The sequence below is a fragment of the Onychostruthus taczanowskii genome, unplaced genomic scaffold (assembly GCF_017590055.1).
Source record: "Onychostruthus taczanowskii isolate IOZ18803 unplaced genomic scaffold, ASM1759005v1 scaffold8, whole genome shotgun sequence".
Classification (NCBI taxonomy): domain Eukaryota; kingdom Metazoa; phylum Chordata; class Aves; order Passeriformes; family Passeridae; genus Onychostruthus; species Onychostruthus taczanowskii.
The window spans coordinates 12,465,468-12,485,077 of NW_024505892.1; the positions used below are offsets into that span (position 1 = coordinate 12,465,468).

General features: G+C 40.0%; 1 protein-coding gene across 1 annotated transcript in view; it reads right to left on the bottom strand.

Annotated features, from left to right (window-relative positions):
* Positions 1-247: 247 nt before the first annotated feature.
* CNKSR3 (CNKSR family member 3) overlaps positions 248-19,610 on the bottom strand; it is a 55,921-nt gene continuing 36,558 nt past the window's right edge. Inside the window, exons 5-13 of the mRNA XM_041423853.1 lie at positions 17,345-17,386; positions 15,369-15,488; positions 13,496-13,555; positions 10,731-10,799; positions 9,874-10,020; positions 8,207-8,331; positions 5,561-5,769; positions 5,029-5,118; positions 248-3,585 (exon numbers count right to left, since the gene is read on the bottom strand). Coding sequence (XP_041279787.1) covers positions 3,287-3,585; positions 5,029-5,118; positions 5,561-5,769; positions 8,207-8,331; positions 9,874-10,020; positions 10,731-10,799; positions 13,496-13,555; positions 15,369-15,488; positions 17,345-17,386 — 1,161 coding nt within the window. The 3' untranslated portion in view covers positions 248-3,286. The remainder of the gene's footprint in view (positions 3,586-5,028; positions 5,119-5,560; positions 5,770-8,206; positions 8,332-9,873; positions 10,021-10,730; positions 10,800-13,495; positions 13,556-15,368; positions 15,489-17,344; positions 17,387-19,610) is intronic.

Sequence of the window (19,610 nt, forward strand, 5' to 3'; positions counted from 1 at the left end):
CTTGTCCATTATAAAAACCTTACAGCCTGCAAGGAGACAAAAGCATTCCTATGTGACGGCCACAGAGAGCACGTGCTCCATAACCACAGCATGTGCAAAGCTCGGGCTACAGCGAAGAAAGAAGCCACAGTTGCACAGCAGGACAAAGGACACAACACTTCTTTCCAATTGCCCATGAGCATTTCTATCTCATGATTTGAGATGGTGCACTAGGATGTATAGTGGAAACTGGGGAATGAATATTTTAGTGCAGAAAACACAAGCAGAAGCCAACATTCACACTCACTCCTCAATCCTGCTGGCAAAGGCATATCTGGGAATGCACAAGCACGAAAGCCTTTCTGCTCGGATCATGTGTAACTTATTCCAAAAATTGAATGATGAATTGAAAGTTCCTAGGGAAGTAAAACCTGCAAAAAAAGGGTTTGAGCTGAATTCATCAAGATCTAAGTTCAAGCCTGATGAGGGGTTTAACTTGGTCTGTTCAGGATGTGATTGCAGATACAGAGCAGTTTGTAAAGACTGCCTGGTGGCAGTGTAATGAAACAGGATGCAAGATTTGGACTAAAGAAACATTTATGCAAGAAGAAAATTCTTTATTCTTCCAACTCTGAAACTAGTCTTTACCATCTGTTTCCTGGTTTGGTTAAGTTTTGGATTTTTACTCACTCTCCTTTCTGTTCAACAAGCGCAAAGACTATGGTGCATTTTGCTTGTAAAACAATCCCTGCTTATGAGGAAGGAAAAGTTATTGGCTCATTGATTAGCACAAAATTAGTATAATATTCTCAGTACTGTGTTCACCCTCTGTTGGTCATCCAGAATTCAAACACTGATTAATGTAATTGTCCATTATACTACAGGAAACACATGGCTTGGAGAATTGCCCTGCACTCTGTCTCTACAAGCTGTTAGTGTTCATTTTTGTGTCTTATTTCCTCTCACACATTACCATTCAAAATAGGACTTTTTTTTTTTGCAATGGTTATGTAAGAGAAACCAAAGGTATTGGCTTTCACGTATTCTACAGACTTCAACAGAAGCCCGCTCAATATTTCAAAAGTGCATGATCCCCACTATACACATATGCAACAGTGCTAAATATTATTTTCCATTTTTGTGGGGTTTATGATATTTTCCAATTAACTGCATTGTTTTCCCACCATGACAGTGTATTCAGAGTGTTGTGGAGTACTGTACCATGGCAGGATATCTGGAAACGTACATGGTACTCATTAGGGAAGTCAGCCTAGATACAGTTGTTGAACAGATAGATACACGTACCTTCAATGTCAAGAGATGAGCCAAGTTTTTGCATAATAGTGGAATTTTTTGCAGGTTAAGCCAGAAGGACATCAGCTGTGATTTATGCCTAGATCTGTGGGACTCTTTTTTACCCCTAAACTGCAGAGCACCCTCTATATTCACTATACACAATAAGAGGTTAAGCATGATGGCCCCCTTTCATTTTTAAAGTAAACACGACATTGAAAAAAGGCAGAATTTCCATTTTAAAAGTCTTGTTTGGACAACAGTTTTAGAACAGTTCAGCCTTCTTGAGGCTGGACTATACTACAGCACAGAGCCTATAACATGGCAGTCTCAGCCCTTTTCTTGGAGGCAGGACCAAACTGTGGCAGGGTTCAGCTGCACAGGAGCAGCTCACGTCTAGTACAGACTGCCATCTCGGGGAGTGGAGGAGAGTGGTAGAAGACAGACATATCTGCTTTGATCAGAAAGGTCCAAAACCAGCCTCCCCAGTCATCAATGAGTCACAAACATAATTAACTGAGAAGTGAATGAAACACCCTGTCTCTCTGCAGGGCTGTAGCACAACTTCATCAGCTCATTCCAGCAGCATGGTGATATCTTCATAGACAGAATTACAGTGTGTTTTTAACATCCTGTTATCACATGTGATTCCTGCCCCATTCCTAAGTGCAAACTAGCATTTAACTTCCCTCTTTCACCACCACTCATTAAATACAAATCCTTCTTTTCAGCAAGACCAAAGGAGAAGAGGCTGTCAGCAATGTCTCATCTACAAAAATAGTTAGTCTTATAATTAGAAGGTAATACAAAATCTTATTTTCTTTTCATTTGACTAAGCTGTGCCCAATACTTCAATACAGGAAGGTACAAACTCTATCTGTTTAAATGTAAAAATATATACAACTATATTTAACATTTAAATAACTTTAAACACAACTGTTTGCATACTAACAATCTTATGTACATTCCTTCTTAAACAATACCTCTTTAATATCCTCCTCTTTTGTTGAACAAGTTTTATTTTCCTCCCAAAATACCCAACGCTACTTTAAACTTCTGGAGGGGTAAAAATTAGAGCTATATAGAAAATAGCAAGATGTCTTACAATTGTAGTGTGTGATAGCACATATTTTTCATAAAAATAACACATCATTCAAAAACTGAACCACTGTAAAAGTTCTCATAAGTCCAACAGGACTGTCTTTAAAGGTTACTTTGGTTAACAGCAAGTCATTCTTGAACAATTAAGGAAAAAATATATATTCTTTCACCACCTCTACAGATGCATTTCCTTGCCTTGTTGTAGCAAACCATATACCCTTACAGATGAGCACTGCAGTTGTTCAGTGCTCCTTATTTGTACTGTGATTTCAAATAAAATAGATTATATATATAAGCTTGGATTGATTTATAATTAAATTAGTCCAACTTCCTAAAATCTCTGAATAAGAGAACTCTCTTCCTAAGACTTCATAGGAACTCTGGATATCAGAGAAAGAACGGTAACACCACTACTTCTTCCTCCCAAGGTTGATCTCATGCAGTACTCGAAACAGCATCACGGAGTTGCATGAAACTGCTGTTTCCCTGCTTATTTTCCCAGTCAGGAGAGTGACAACTTCTGTGAGCTCTTCATATTCTTGACACCCTGCCAGTTGCACCAGCCTCTGAGCATTCAGACAACTAAAGTGCCACTGGACTTCACAGTAATGCAATGTTTTCCTCTGAGTCACTAGGCATTTTCCATTTTCGTGTGGCCTCTACCTCACTGAAATTTTACTCGTTTCCATGGGAATAATCGCCTTTAGTTTTTGGCCAGGAAGAGGAACTTGATCTTTCTTCCCTCCTTGCGCTATGAAACACTCTGATCCATCAAAAATGACAAACAAAAAGGCTAAAGTTTGAGATTCTCCAGGAAAAGAATACTGCATTAGTCTCTGTGTGTCAGTTAAGCTGCAAAGTAGAGAAGTCTGACCGAAGAGCAAAGGCACTTGGTAACAGCGCTGGGGACAAGTCAGTGAGTCAACAATTTCAGTCTCGTGAACCAATTGACCAGCAGCGAGGGCTCTGCTGAGGAGGATTTTGTGGATGATGTAACCGACGATTTTTTAGCACCTTCCTCTTGAAAAGGAATTGTTGCACTGTTGTGGAGGTCTGTATTCATAAAACACCTGCTGCCTCGAATATAATCCGTTCCCCTCACTAACTGCTTGTCAGACACTGGCCTGCAGAGCGGGTGCTGCGTGGAGGGGCTTTCCTCAATGATTGGGGGTATCCTTTCATTGCTGAAGTACCTGCAGAGGACATCTTCACCTGTACAAACAGGAGGGGGAAAACCAGTTATTTCTGACTTCAAAACCCTCCACTGACATTTTCTATTTTTATAAAAGTATTCTGGTTACACGTCAAATATCTAAATCTGAGGTTTTATTCATACAACACCTGGATATCAGCAACTATCAATAAATTCACAGCTTTTTGCATCTTTAATGTTTTTTAAGTAACACAATAATTAAATAAATCCATACTCAGAGGAGATAACATTTGACTGTTATATTCCAGATTCAGACACACCAAAAATGATGATACAGACTACCTTCATGCAAATCATTATCATAGGTGACATGTAACAAATTTCTTCTAATGTGTTACTCAAAATGCTGAAGAGACCAGAGTTGAATGCATAAACTTCTCAGTATAACTCATGAGTAATTTCAAAGCTACTAATATTACTTTGGACAAGAGAAATTAATTTTGCAGGTGAAGATGTAAGAACTTCCCTCCCTTGTTTTGACCAGTGATTCATGATGCTCTCTGTTTTAACTCTTTCCCAGACACCTGACCAAGGCAGCTGCTGCTAAAGAAATCTGATGGACTAGGCAGGCCTTTGGTTCTGATCCAATACAGCTTAAAGACAAGCCTATATCACTTAGGTACATTTCAAGCATTAAAAAAAGGCAACACAAAACCAAAGGTAAAATCATACACAAAAAAAACAGCCCTGCCACCTGGTGATCGCTCTGTTAGTATCCCTCCAGGTTGATGCTTCTCCTTATCAACTTCTGCTTTTACATGAAAATAACAAAATCTAGCTTTCATTTTACCTAGAATTAGACATTAGTTTTCATAACTGATTCCAAGAATAAACTAGTCATCCCTCTTTCCCACTCTAACAGGACTAAAAGTCTTTCAGATGCAAAAGAGGGTGGAAGAGGACTGTGTAGGAAGTAAAAAAGCCATCCAACTGAACACAAAATGTTATGAGCTTCTGTCTCTCCCATTCAGTGATGCCTGCAGAATATATTCCTTTCTAACAGCAGTAAAAGCTGTTAAAAGGCCCTACATTTCACATTTTGTGAACAAGCTTGCTTCTTCAACAGCCTCCACAGTGAGCTAAACAAAAAGACTTAGCACAAAAGTAGTTTCATGATCAATATTAAATGCAATGGAAAGGGAAAGGGCTGTGTGCAAGAGCAAAATGGTAACCTGTGCTAAAAAATCATAAGTACAGATCCGCCCTAGTCATTGTAGCTAACTTTTAATGCTCACTATACGTCTAAGGCAGAAGATTTGAGTCTCATCACGGAATAGCTTCAGAAATTTCAGTTACCATCTGGCATTTCTGCTAAACCCAACAATGGTCACCTTGCATCAGTTCAGCAATATGCAAACTATAATCCTCCATTCCTAGTTTAAACACTTTACGTAGAAAATTTTGGAGAGGAAGAGAGTGAGGGATAAAACCTAAAACCTTGCCTTTTCTCCCTGATCCTCGTGGCCTAGAGAAGGGTTCTGCAGCTCCTATCCAGCATCCATCAGCAGGCATTGACAAAGGACGAGGTTTTCCTAGAGACAACATAGGAGTTACATAAAGTTGAGGAAACCAATTTTTAAATTTTTGCTTTTCCCAGTTAAACAAAGGGAGAGATAAGCAATAAGGAGTTCAAATTGCAGAAAAAATAATATCTGAAGGTAATTCCACTGGTGACATATAAGAAATCAGTGTGCTGAGATTAAACAGCCATCCTCTTGCTCATTTACAGCAGGAGTGGACATAATGTTATAACCAAAATACATGTGGAAATGGTGTTCTATAGCAGCAGACCCCAGCTGAATGACATTCATTACAGAAACAACAGGGTTTAAGAGAAATTATTTCAGACGTAGAATTTCAGATTCACAATTTGTACAAATGGCCTTAACATCAATCAAGTCTAACAAGCAGTTTTCAAAGACAAATCATTTCAGACTGATCACAACAGTGACAACAAGAGGGGAATGAACTCACCGTAGGACTGTGTTTTTTCTCTCATCTTGGGTGGTAGGACGTTTACTTCCATGGGATACCCAGGCAGCTGATCTGAATCAGCAATAGTGAACCTCCGCCTTCGGCTCTCCTGATCCAAAAAAGAGTTGGGAGACTCGGCGCCCTTGGACCCCGGTAGTGGCTGACTGCGTTTGCTGCCTCCTCCATACACAAAGCTCCCCTTTTCATCTCTGAAAGGACATGTCACTGCAATCAGTGGCTTGAAAGAGTTTACAGCTACAGACATGCATAGGTTTGAAAGATGCCTCTAGCAGCAAGTCATGCTCGTGACAATTGGCATTGTGCTGCAAACAAGCTGGAAGAAACCCCCAAGAAAGTCAGGTGATAGAAGACTTCATTATATTTAACAAGGAGAAAAGAAAGCTATCCTCCTCATGCTAATTCACTCTTAACAAGCCCATAATTTAACACACTGAGAAATTTAGAGGCTCCACTCCTGCAAAAGATTTTGATAAATGAGATCTTTCTGTCCTGAGGGCATCAAAGCCCCTGATTCACCGCCTGCTCAAGGACATATTTGTGACTCAGGAGTGCTACATGAATTTATCCATCTCTGTATGGGTAATGGTAACACCTACTACCTCCATCTGAGGGTCTCTGCCTTTCAGTCATTATGGGAGCCCAATACCTGTCACTAAATATTTACCACCTTCTCTCTCCCTCCTTGAGAGTTCCAGTAACAGATTCACAGTGTATATATATATATATATACACACACACACATATATATATGATTTTGATTAAATTCTGCAAGTACTTTTGGAAGAGAAGCTATCCTTCAAGTTAAGATTTGCCTGGAGGTTTTTTCCCTTCCTACATATTACCATCTTACTGCTTGAAGCAACCATTAGCCAAGTCAGGCACAAAAACGCGTAGATGACCACCTAAGTACACATATACCCCCGTGTTCATAGCAGTCCCTGAACAGCACATCCCACTTGTCCAGCTCTCCAGCAAGAACAATGCTAAAGCTCACTGAATAGGAAGGAGCTATTTATGGAGATGGAGAGACCAAAAATTGCACTCAAGTGTTACACCAGAAATGTATGTACATGGAAAGCTCTCCTACACCACCACCATGTGGAGACTGTGCCATGGGGAGGGAAACCAAACACTGCCCTCTGACTCGCAGTATGGAGCAGAGGAGATTCATGCCAAGAAGGTAAAAGGATGATGGGGGAGGGGGGAGAAAAAAGCAATCATCACACAAATGCACCACAATTTCAAGAGAAAAGCAAAACATGTAGAGGTCAAAATAAGTGACCAAACTGAAGGCAAAAGAATTATCCTTTCTCCTCTTCCTACCTGCCATAGCTTCTCTCATTTGCTTTCTTTAAAAGTCAAAGTCAAGATGCCTTTCTCTTTCCACCCATCATCCAGGACAAGTTTTACATCTCGTACTGTGATTTCCATCCTTTTCACCAGGGATTCAGGTCTAAAGGCATTTTGAGCTCGATATAATTTTGTGTCTCTTTAGGAGAGATAAACAAATTGAGCACATGGATATAATTCACCAATGTGCTTGAGATACTTAATGATTTGAACAAACAACTAAGGCATTCATCTGCTAAATCTATATGCTTGTCATTGTGCCAAAAGATTTAAAGATTTGAGAGTTTTTTAATAAGAACTGAGCATGAGTAACCATAAAAGCAAGGCAAGAGCAGGTTAAGGTGGGTCTAACTTTAGTGAAGAGACCCTATCTAAGCAAACCCTCCCCCCCACAAAGCCCCCCACCCAGGTCCTGCCCCAAAAACGGCAGTAATAGCACCTCTGTCTCTGTATCAGCCCTTACACGGCAGGAGGCAAGCGCCCTGCCACAAGGCCTGCAGCAAAAGGTCACAGTTTCTGTGCTGGGCTGCCTACACGTAACCTAAAATGTCAGGGAAGGCCAGGAAGCATGCCTGCCTTTCACTTCTTGCCTGGAAACACTTTTTTCCATCACATTCCCAGATCAGCTGGCAGGGTTCTGGCATGAGTCAACATGGACTTGAGAAGAAACAACAGCCAGCCTTACCATATACACGACTCCCCTCCCACTGTGTATACAGGTATGCACTTTTATAGCTTACACCACAGGATAAAAAAAGAAGAGTTGATGTATTGTCTCTCCCTTCCCTTCAGTGGGAACATATTTGTTTTAAACAATTTGCAAGTTTAAAAATTTAACTTGATAGGCATCATTTAACGTGACATTCTTTTCTATCCTAACTCCCACAACAGTTACTCAACTTGCTAAAAAAGAAAAAATCCAACAGTGAAAAAATGTTAGGGATAAAAATTACTTCTTGCTGTGTGCAGTTGGATTTAAACAGTGTCAGAAACATAACTCCACAACAAAACCAGAGATGACATTAGTGTGATGTTCTGGGAACAACTCTGCTCTCTGGGGCACACAATCCTCCAGTAATAAAATCTGCTACAATCCTGGTAGCACACACATTTAAGCATAAGTTCAAGCAATCCAACTCATTTAGGCAGCTAGAAGGAAGTTTGAGATTTGCAGTTTCCTCAAGCTAATCCACACAGAGCTGTAACAGCAAGCCAGCTCAGGAACAAGTGCAGTGAAGGAGGATTCTGTTGAGTGGTGCAGGTTTGTTTGCATACCGAGGAGAATATGGAACAGCTGGTGGAGGGGGGATGTACAGGTCCAAAATGGCTGGCTTCTCCTTCTTCAGTGACGTATCTACGGTGCTTTCTGGTGACTGAGTTGAAGCTGGTGAGGGACTGGTCTGAAATGTTAATCAGCTGTCAAACATCTGAGCATTCATTTATCATTTACAAAAAGATAATTTAATAATCAATAGCACCATTTTCATCCCCTGGTGAACTACTATCTCTGTGATATACGGACACTTCAAAAATTCATAGAGTCCACATTTTCCTCCACCCCCAGTCTTGGCTGGCTTTACAGGGCCTCCCACAGAAGTCCTATCATGGGTAATGCATTGCTCAAGAATATTTTGCTCTTTCCAGTTCTATTTTTCATGTAAATTCCACAGACAAAAAAAGCAACTGAGACAAAACCACCTCTTTTATATTTAGGTGCATCAAAATAATGCAATATGTTTCATACAGTTATGATTAACAAGCTTTGGGAAGCTGGCATACGGTACCTTTATTAAACACACTCCAATGCCTGGGGCAAGACAGGAATATAGTAAAGTTCACCATAGATTGGATCAATGGCTATAAGGGCCAGGGAAACAAATTAAAAATAGATTTGGCATTGCTCATCTCTGTGCCTCACTTCTATATATTCTCAGCATCTTGCCATGTTCCTGTCTGCCTACAGGAGAGAAAAGGTTTCAAAGACCTTTCTTCTCCAATCACTCCCTCCCCCTAAGGAAACACTGCTGGGCACAGCCTGTAAGCCAGCCCACCTCAGCTCTTCACACTGGTAGCACATGCCAGGCACAATGCCACAAGAACAGGACACGTGCATTGTTGAAAGGAAGGATGAACAAGTAGTTAAGTATACATCTTCTACCCATTTTGAGAGAAATCTGCCTTCATGGAGACTTGTGACAGCCACCAGCATTTCACAGGTTTAAATCATCCCCACAGCTGTAGGGAGACCTGTACCACAACAGGAGGAGAAGGAGGGGAACTCTCCCTGGTTTTATTAATTTCATATAAGTAGTTTAAATTCAGTTAGGTTGCTCACTCCTGCAAGCATTAAGCCCTAAGCTTCCTAATGCAACAAGCCATTCCTCAACATGGTTATTTAAGAATTCCTAACATCACTTTCTCTGTCTGCTCAGTACCCAACCTGTGAATTGCCCAACAACCAAATTTTATTTAAACAAGTAGTTTAAATAATTTTTTGAAAAAAAAAAACACTCTCTCACCCTTCACTAGACTAAAAAGAGGACAAATATATGGAATAGTCTTAAACTATTTCAGCAAAACCATATTAATGTGATAAACAGAGAAAGCATTTATTTATTGCTCCATGCTGATGAATTCCATACATATCAGCAGTTTTGCCTCAGATAAGTTCTCCCAGTGGCACACAGAATGATTAAAATATTCAGCACACCTAGTACCAAGAGGGCATTATCTGGTAGCAAGGAAAAAAGAAAACAAAAGAAAAAGAAAATAACATTTTCCCTTTTATCTAGGAACCATAGGAGGACAGCCATTTCACCTAACCTGCCTTGTCATACACTCAAACATGAGTACTTTGAGGCATTTCTGGGATTTTTCTTTTTTTTCAGCTGCAACCAAGGCATTCCCATCCTGAGATGAGAGTGGAAATGGCAGGCTCTCACCTGCACCAAGGGTGGTTTCCAGCGCAGGTTCTTCAGTGGAGCAGGAGTGAAATGGAAAGAGCCAGTAGGACGCTTCTTAAGCAGCAGCCTAACTCCAGCAGGATTCTCTCGCAACTTTGCCACCAGATTTTTTAGTTGCCATCCAACCTGGAATAGAAGAAAGGCATCCTTTATTCAGCACTTCTTTTCTGAAAGCAAACAAACAAGAAAAGCCCAAATCTTCAATGTTAGACAGCTTGTTTTGACATAAAGGATGATATAGAAGAGATAAAGGATCCAAAAAAGCCATCTTAAGAATTAAAAAAAAAAAAAGGAAAGCACTTTTTTTGCAAGGTTCTTAATTTTCTTTCCAAGTTCTCTACTTAAGCTCTAAACTAGATACTAAGATACCAAGCAGTGCTCTTTATACCTCACTTCCAGTCCTAGAAGGACACATGGATGTGCTCAAATTGACTAACACAGGGATTCACAGTGAACGACTTTTGTCATGTTTCTTTCTCACATTGAAAGGCATTGCTAACATGCTAAGAAAAATGCAATCATTACCTCCAGGTTCCCAGATAAAAATGACTGGACAATCATTTGCAAATTACTTGGGGGCATTTTAAAGCTCGTTATCTGCATTTCAGTGGATTGTAACAAGATATTTTAAACAGGTCTTAAATGCAACATGAACTATTTTAATATCATGCATAAGCATTTAAACAAGAAATACTGTATATTTATCAAAATATTGCAAAGAATAAAATTTGTCTTGAAAATAAAACACTAAAAAGCCTCAAACATCAGAACTGCCTCCTGACCCCATCCATTCTGCACCCCTGTGGTGCAGAGCAAGCATAAGGGAAGTTACTCACCACAGTTTGCCGATTAACCTGGATCACTTCATCACCAGCGTGAATCTTCTGGGAGCGATCAGCAGGGGACTACAAAGAGGAAAACAAAAGTCATGTGCTGCATCAGTTCTCCCTCTGTCCCATAACAACCCCCACCAATCTAAGTCAAAGGTTGCATCAGCAATGCTCTTCACTATACCAAATTTTCACCTCTGCCGATGACTTGAGAAATGTAAATGAATTAATTCAGTTATTTATTTTTATACTGGGGGAACTAAATGGGAAGAGACAAGGCATAGCTTCCATCTGTTAAAGACCAAATTGTATTTAAGTCATGGGACAGTCTCCACTCTCCCTTTCTCTCCAGTTTGTACTATGGTTTTAGACAGTAATGGAAAAGGCAAGGAAATCCTGAGGAGGATTTCTGCCCTAACACAACAACTATCTTAAGCAGCTTTTAAACAAATGTGTATTTATGTTAAAAAATACTTTAAGACTTTGAATGTACAGAACAGAGGATCAAAACCCCTCCAATCCACAAGACAGATCTTTTGCACTTGCCCTTTTTGTTTTCCAATGTAAATAAAAGCTCCTGACTTTAATGTGAAACTGCCTGCCTGAATCGCCAAAGTCAGCAGATAAAAAATACTTGCACAGACAGGTATTTTTCAAATACCTATCTAATAATAACACACTTTAAAATACAATTTTCTTGGAACAAAACCTAAGCTCTGGGGAGCCGTTAGCAAGAAACAGATAAGTATGTCAATATTTAGATTTATCAACAGCTGGTGCAATGCACCAGCCTTTGCTGCAGTTATTAAAAACACTCTCACTGCTATAACACACCAACTCCTACCAGCCTTGACAACACTCAAAGCACACAGACATGCTACCTTGGTACATGCTGCACCCTGGTCACAGGACAGCAACTCCTCCCATTCCCTCCACCCCATGAGTAACCACCAGGCAGCAGGCCAGCTCTTCCTAGCGACTCCAGAACTAAGCACTTGGATTAAGGACTCCCTTCTCCACCTCATCACACCTTTAGACCTCATGTAACTTTGTTATGAGAAAGAACTGTGAGAATAAACAGCGCAACAAAGGAAGAAAACATGGGGAATTTGTGGGAGGCTTCAGCTATCATGAGTAACCCCATTTCTTCATTGTCTTCTTGCTTCCTCTGAGAGGAAATGCCTCCGTGGAAAGCTGCATATAGGAGTCAACCAAGATTGTGAAAAAATGCTGGGCCAGAGTCAAGTTTGCAAAAAACAAAGCTCATTTCAAACTGTCCCTTGAGTGACCAACAGCTCATCTGAGGGAGGGTGGGGAACCCTTGCACAGAGAACTCCTGCAGCAAGTGACAGGTCACAGCACTGGGATCCCATCGTGAGAGCAGAGGAAAGAGCAGAGTGTAGCTGGAGGCGGACACGACGTGCAAAGTTTCACAGAGGATGGCATAACTCAGGGATCCTCTTGGCTGACTCATACCAAATGGACTTGCCCAGTTCTTCCATTGTTCGGTACTGTCAATTCAGGGATGCAATTCTATTGCATTCCCATACACCAGCTCCTGGGGATAACTACTAAACTATCACTCCAAATCTAGCAAGAAAATTGAGCTAAGATCCAGCCTGGGTCATCTAAATGATATCACACAACCATAAAGCCATCAGTTGCTCGCAGATCTCTCAGTCGCTTGTCAAGATCCGTTGCTCCAAAGGAAGGAATTTCCCTCAAGGAAGAACCAGTGTTGATAAGAAAAAGCAAACACTTAGGTCAACACTCAAAGTTAAAGAAGGAATACAGACCCAAAATATGACCTACATGCAGAAGCACCTTGTCAGCAGTCAACATTACATTCTTTTGCATTTATCAGGTGTTAAAATTGCTGCAGATGTGGACATGGTCTCTGTGGCAGATCCTACACAGAGTTATGCCAGGACAACAGTATCAAAGCTATAGAAGCTTACACTCTGCAAGCACAGATTTCCACACTCTCCTGCTTGGTCCTTGGACCTGGCAGGGGAACAATTAGAACCACTGGTTCTTTCCTAGTCACAAAAAAAAAAGCATTGCTGCAAAAGCCAAGTTTCTCTGCTCTTTTTTTCTTTCAGTTACTGCTCCTGGACAGTAGTGGCCTGTTTGAAAACACCACAGCATCACCTGCCAGCCTCAGCTGCTGGCTAGAGGTCTACTCCTTCAAGGGCTGCCCAGAAGTCTTCAATAAACTCTCAGCTGCAAAGAACTCAGTGTACAAATAAAACAAGCAACCACCTGCAGTAAAAAACTAGTTGCCTCTCTTGCCAACTAATGCCTTCCAGCTGACCACTCTTAAAGTCTTACTTGTTCATAGTTGTTTTACTCGGCAAGGTAATTTTGTCATGGGACAGCTCATTGATTTCATTACTCATTACTGAATTTAACACACTACCACCTAAATGCTCCCATTAAGGGAGGTTGCCTTTGCCAGTGGAGAGCAAATACATCCAAGACTTTAAGCAAGATACCATAAGAGCTCAGAACAGCAGATACAGTAACTTATTACAGCAATTAATGCCAAGCACTTGAACTAATTTGTGTACTTGCAGAAACTGGTTTAATCAGGCTAACAGTGAAACATGCAGGCACAAAATATTTACAAACTGTGGATAAACAAATGATGGATCACGCAGTACTTCAAGCAGTAATGCCATGCAAGTCATGTCTAAAACAACAAAAAGTAGTAAGTCAAACTAACTCAATCAAAGCTGCTGTCTGAGATAATCTACATTTGCTTCACTTACATTTTCTGTAGTTCCAGTAATTACATGCAATCCATCGTAAGTTGATTTGATGTACATTCCCTAAATATAAGGAAAAAATGAAAAACAAGTTTAAAGGCAAAACAAACAACATAACTTATTTGATTAAAACAGTGTTAAAACATTGTTAAAACCAGTTAACAATTTGTATATTCTCCCTAAAAAAGTGTATAGTCTAATATTACAACACTCTAAACTTCCTCACAGATCACTTTTAGTGTAATTTATTGTAATATTTATAATGACTTAAAACACCTAGTGTATGGAATAAGACTTAGAAACACTCTCTGGCTGGTAATACCAAACACCGCTGATTTTTCTGCCTTGTCAGACTTTGTCCTTGAACAGAACTTTATTTCTTTACTATCCAGCCTTCTTTAGAGAATTACAGTTCTTACAGTGGCCACCAGTTCTCTCCAAACAGAGCAGACTCACACAGGCAGGCTACAAGAATCGCTGACATGTTCTTCTACAGCTTCTCTTGGTAAGTCAATACACAGACAGCCTCATAACCACAATGCTCACATAAGCACTAAAGTTCCAGCAGAATATTTGTGGCTCTGTATGCTAATGCTGAGTGTGAACACAAGGACAAACCTGATGAAGTGGGTGTTGACTATAAGAGCAACAAATTAAAAACCATGAACAGGCTACCAACTAATAATTACAAAGATTTCCCACAAGAGGTGACCAGCACATTGATTTCATAATTTATGAACAAATACATGACTACTTTTCTGTGGGATCTCAGCACATCATTGTGGATGTGCAGAGACACTCCTTTCTACATCTGTTGTTAGAAACACTCACTGAGAAGTGCAGAACTGGATGTTACTCAGGAGCTGAAAGCAGCTTAACTGCCTGAAGTTACCACACTTACTTTAAAAATAGGTGGAAAATTAGATGATCTCTTAGACCCTTCCTCTCCAGCCAATTCCCTGCCTGTTTTCCTGTCAGTATCCAGTTGGTTGCACCCACCTCCTTATTTCTTACTTAGGCCAAGGTAGACTGACTCTGCTTCAATGTAGCTTGTGTATTAACAAAGAGGTTCCCATAATTTCAAAAATGCATGACTGACTCAGTCAAATCCACTGGTCTAGGTAAAACTAGTAAGACTGTGCAGCTTTCTCTAAAAATGTTCATTACTCCTGCCTTCAGAGCTAGAAGTGAATACAAATGCTCGTAGCAATTTAAATTCTCTCCAACTCATTCTAACACATCTGTTCCCTAGACAGAAAACCCACCAAGATGTCAAATTAAGTTTCTCATAACCAGCACTCAGCTAAGAAGAATCCATTGAATGAGTAAGAGTCCATAATAAGACATGGCCACCAAATAGTTAAAAAATTCTCATTTTCCTGCCAACACCAAACCTCCAAAATTCTCCCATTCATCTCTATCTTGCTGTAAACACACATAAAAAATCATCTTTCAAAACAAACATCATTTCTCATTGCCTTCTCCCTCTCCCAGCCCCGCTAGAAAAAAAGTGTTTATGGTAACCTGAAAAAATAAAACTACTAGTTTCACAAGCACTTGTCAGTTCTCCAATATTCTGGTTAACACACCTTCAACAATTAGAATAAAAATAACCTAATATTAGAATAATAACCTTCAACAATTTAGAATCAGAAATTGTATTTGTGATCAAGCCTGTTAATGTGCCTATCTGCCCCTGGCAGCCACTCCAGCATACCACCTGAGAACTGACCTTTAGGGTTCTTGTGCCTCTTTCTTTTCCCCACAGGTTACTACTGGTTTTGAAAGACCTTATTATAAATACACACTTTCATTGGCTCACAAGGCTACCTATTAAATACTGGGAACATCAGGACACTCCAGCATTGCTTCTTACCAGGCCTTCCCCAGGTTTAATGTTGGTTAAATGGACCTCCTCTAGACAGGCACACTGGCTCATCAGTGGGTCTGTAGTTGATCGGATGGCTTTATCACAAATGCCATTTAAAGTCTTGGCCTGCAATGAGAACATAGAAAAAATGGTTAGGAAAATTCTCTGCTGGCTTCTTCCTCTTTCAGTTTTCAAAACATACAAAGGAAATTAATTCTAAAATCACTGAAATTGAAGATTCATTTGTACAGATCTGTTCTACAGCATGTTTACATCCTTATTGTAACAAGAAACAACCTGTTTCCATTAGTGCCACCTTACCATCACTAACAGGTTCTAACACAGCCTCTGTCTGAAAAAATAAACACACAAAATATAACAAAAAATTTGGTTTGGGGTTTGTTTGCTCTAACCAAAATAGAGGTCATTAAAATATTGAAACATTTTGATGATTCCTTGTGGAAACAACTGACAGTTTTTCATGTTGTTCTGTACTTCTGCCATAAGAATACAACCGGCCATGTGTCACAAAAAGTGATGTGCTGTCCCTTGACATACCTGCACAAAACCTTACAGTATAAGGTAGGACCATCCAGCACTTAAGTGCTTCTTCAGTACTTCTCTCCATTGTGCCTCTGAACTGACCTCTTCTGGAATGCTTACACAGGTAAGGTTCATATTTCCTTTTGACCAAAACATAACTGATCCTAAGCCAACATTACAAATAAAGGCTAATTCTGACCTTGGCGTTTGTGTCAGTAACGTTGAAGGCAGAATGGCTTTGCCTTGCAGAACATGTAATTATAAGAAAGTCTAATTAAACATGAAAAAAGAAGAAAAAAAAGTAAAAAAATCTGTGCCCTCTCTACACACAAATTTCAATATGTCTCACTGTATTTTCTGCTTTTACATCAACCGAAGCAAGGCTGACACTCAAAGCAGGTTACAAAATCTTAAAGGGGAGGGGAAAAAAGATTAGCACACATTACAGTAGTTAGCTATAAACAGTTTGGGAACCTGCAAGGAAAGTCACCTTTCACAAGGGGCTTGAATCCTTCAGTCAAAGTAGACACATATATAGAATGGGGTGGGGGGAGCTATGTCATAGGAAGACACTGGTCTGGATTACAATGGTCCCTGGAAACAATAGCTCCAACGTTTTCTGTTTCATTTTACGTCAGATTTCTAGAGCAGCAATAAAATAAATCAAAACAATGTTTAAGTGTGAATGCGAGGAACTGCTCAAACAAGGGAATTCCAAACAACAATACCTACTTCCAGTGTGGGTGTGCACAAATGGAAAAAGAAAGATGCAGAGAACTCCCTTTTACATGGTCTCGTTATTTATGAACAAAATTATTTTTAGTTATTGTGCTACTAAATTCCTAAGGATCTATGAGCTACCGGAAGCCTTATCAAAGAGCACAGCCTGGTTCATGTCAAAAGCAGGAAGCGATGATTAACTGTTACAAAATATAAAAAGCATTCCATTACACTCGGCATTTGGTCACAAGGCTGCTTCAAACAGCCCTAGAAACTCAAGCTCAAGCACAGAGCCAGAGCTTCATTTCTGTGGCAGGGCAGTTTTTCTACATGAAGAAGCATAATAAGGCAGAGCTTCTGCTTATTAAGGTGCTAAATGCACTTCACAGGCATAATTGGTTTATTTAGCCTGTGATCATTTTCCAGGACTAGTTCTCCCTTGAAAATTTGAGGTTAAATTCTCTTGGAAATATAGCTGTGTAATGAAACTTTAAGGAATACTTGACTACATGCTACCACCGCACACTATCCGTCTGCTGAAATTTCAATGATTTTCTCTACAAGAAAGAACGTTCACAAAATAAGTCATAGTAATGTTTAGTTGCACAATATGCTTGTGCATTTGGGACTGAAAAACTGTTGTCAATACAGTCAGCATAGAAGCAACCAAAATGAATGTGAACGCAGACAGCTGAGTTTCAACAGAAACATAAACTTACCACAGTCTGGACTTTATCTTCCATGTCAGCCACAGTGCAATCCTAAAAATAAAACAAGAACAAAACCCCTACATTAACCAATAAACATGGAAACAAATCATCTCTGAAAACTCTGCAAAACTTCCTTTTTAACCTCAAATAGAAATAGAGTTATTCATGCTGCAGGGATTAGTCAGATTAGTTTCACCCAGTAGGGCTCAAAAGGACTATTAAGCAACTATTTTCTGGCCCTGGCAGAAAGCAATAATAAACCTTGAAAACTAAGAGAATGTGGGATTCAATTACAACAGCTGACTTTTCTAGAAAAGCAGAACCTTGCACAATTAAATCAGACTCTTAGAAGGCCAGGCAGATATGTTTGCTCACAGTGATAAACCCCAACTCAGGTACTCCCCTGCCCCAGGCATCAAAATGTATCTGAAGCATATTGTTAAAAATAGAAGGGAAAGTGATTTTCTGAAAAATATCAATGACATTCCTGAAGGGCAGAGGACTGTACACAAGGCATTATTTACTTAGTCCAGGTATAAAAGTCTTTGAACTGAAATATGTTCATGTAAAAATCTACGGAAGTCATCACTGCTTTCTGCAAGAAGTGCTGAACTGGAGTATGATATTATTCTCAGATTAAAAACAGCACACAAATAATAGACCAAGATTTACAATATCTACAAGGAGAAAACCCCCAAACATTTTAATCGGCTTAAGGAGGAGTCGTGTTGGAGAAGCTTGTGGAGGACTTTCCCCTGTTTTTCTGTGCTAAATATATCTGCACAAATCAATAGCAAATGCCATCTATCATCACGCAGCCAAAATACTCAATATTGCAAAGTCTTTCTGCTCCTACTCATTTCTGTTTATACTGTTTATTATTTCAGCCCTGAACTTAAAGTAGAGTAAAATCCTGTCCTTGAATCAATGTAGCTATCATCAAAGGTAACTAGAATCTTCTTGCATTCCTGTCTTGCTTTATTATTATATGCTTTTATCCACCATTTATAATCAAGCAGAGCAGCATTGGTTCCACAAGAGCCACTCTGGCCTCTTCACCATTAGAACTGACCACCTCTTTCTGCAGTCTGTCTTAATAAGAAATACTTTTGAAGTCTAAAAACCTTCCAAAATACTCTTCCACTGTATCTCTTTTCCACATCAGGAGACTCCTTCAGACTATTCTAGCATATGTGCCCTGTCCCAGGACAAAACCGTGTTCTTTGGTTCCTCCCCCATTAATGCTTTTCTCATATGCACCAACCCCGTCTTTTATTATAGCTCATAGCAAATTGGCAGAGGGGTAGTCTGACATTTTTTAAAAGGCTAGGGTTGCTGTTCACAACTTCCATTCCCCTGCCACCAAAGGCTGACCTAACAGAAAGACTAGACACCCTTTTTAGCAGCTTTATTCACACGTTCAGCAATCTCCTATCTCAGTTCCAGTAGCACTCTTGGGTGAACACCATCTGCTGCTAGAAACACGAACTGTTTCACTGCACAATCTGCACATCTGTAGCTGTAAATCACTGAGTTTGTATGATTGCACACAGAGTGTCCCCGCAAGAAGGGCACTGAGCAGCAGGCACGCACACCTTGGGGTACCCAGACACCATCCTTTCACAATGACAACTGACATCATTGAGTGGCATCACAGCTTGACAACTCAGGATGTTTCTGTCCTTTGACATCATCCCTTCAGCACAGGGAAGGAATCACCCATGTCACAGGGCACGGCCAAACATTATATGGGCACAGAATATTGGTTATGAACAAGTCTGGCAGTCACTGAAGTGTGCACACAGTGCTTCACAGCCACAACAGTGCCACGCTCTCAGAACAGGCTCAAAAACAGGCAGCATTATTCAGAGAGCAAAATTATGTCAATTGCCAAGACTGCCACGGCTGCTATTTTAGCTATTATTTATACAAGCACTCATCATACAGCTGGTAAATTAAAGTTTTGGAAAATATTCTGGTCTTGCAGTAGTGGCAGAAGCAGTTTGGCTGGTGAGATCTGTATCATAAAGGTGGCAGCGCCTTCCATTACCTGCAGCATTTCCCATCTGATGGCTAAAATATCCTCCATGGGACAACATCTATGGAGTCTGCAAACATAGGTACAAAACCAATGGAACCATATTTTTGTTTAGAGTTAGCACTGGTAACTGTTTTTCAACATGCTGCTTGGAATGCGAAAATCTTCAAACGCAGACCAACTATTTCAAAGACTAACCCTCTTTCTAGTAAAGCTCAAGAAAATAAGAGTAGCCTT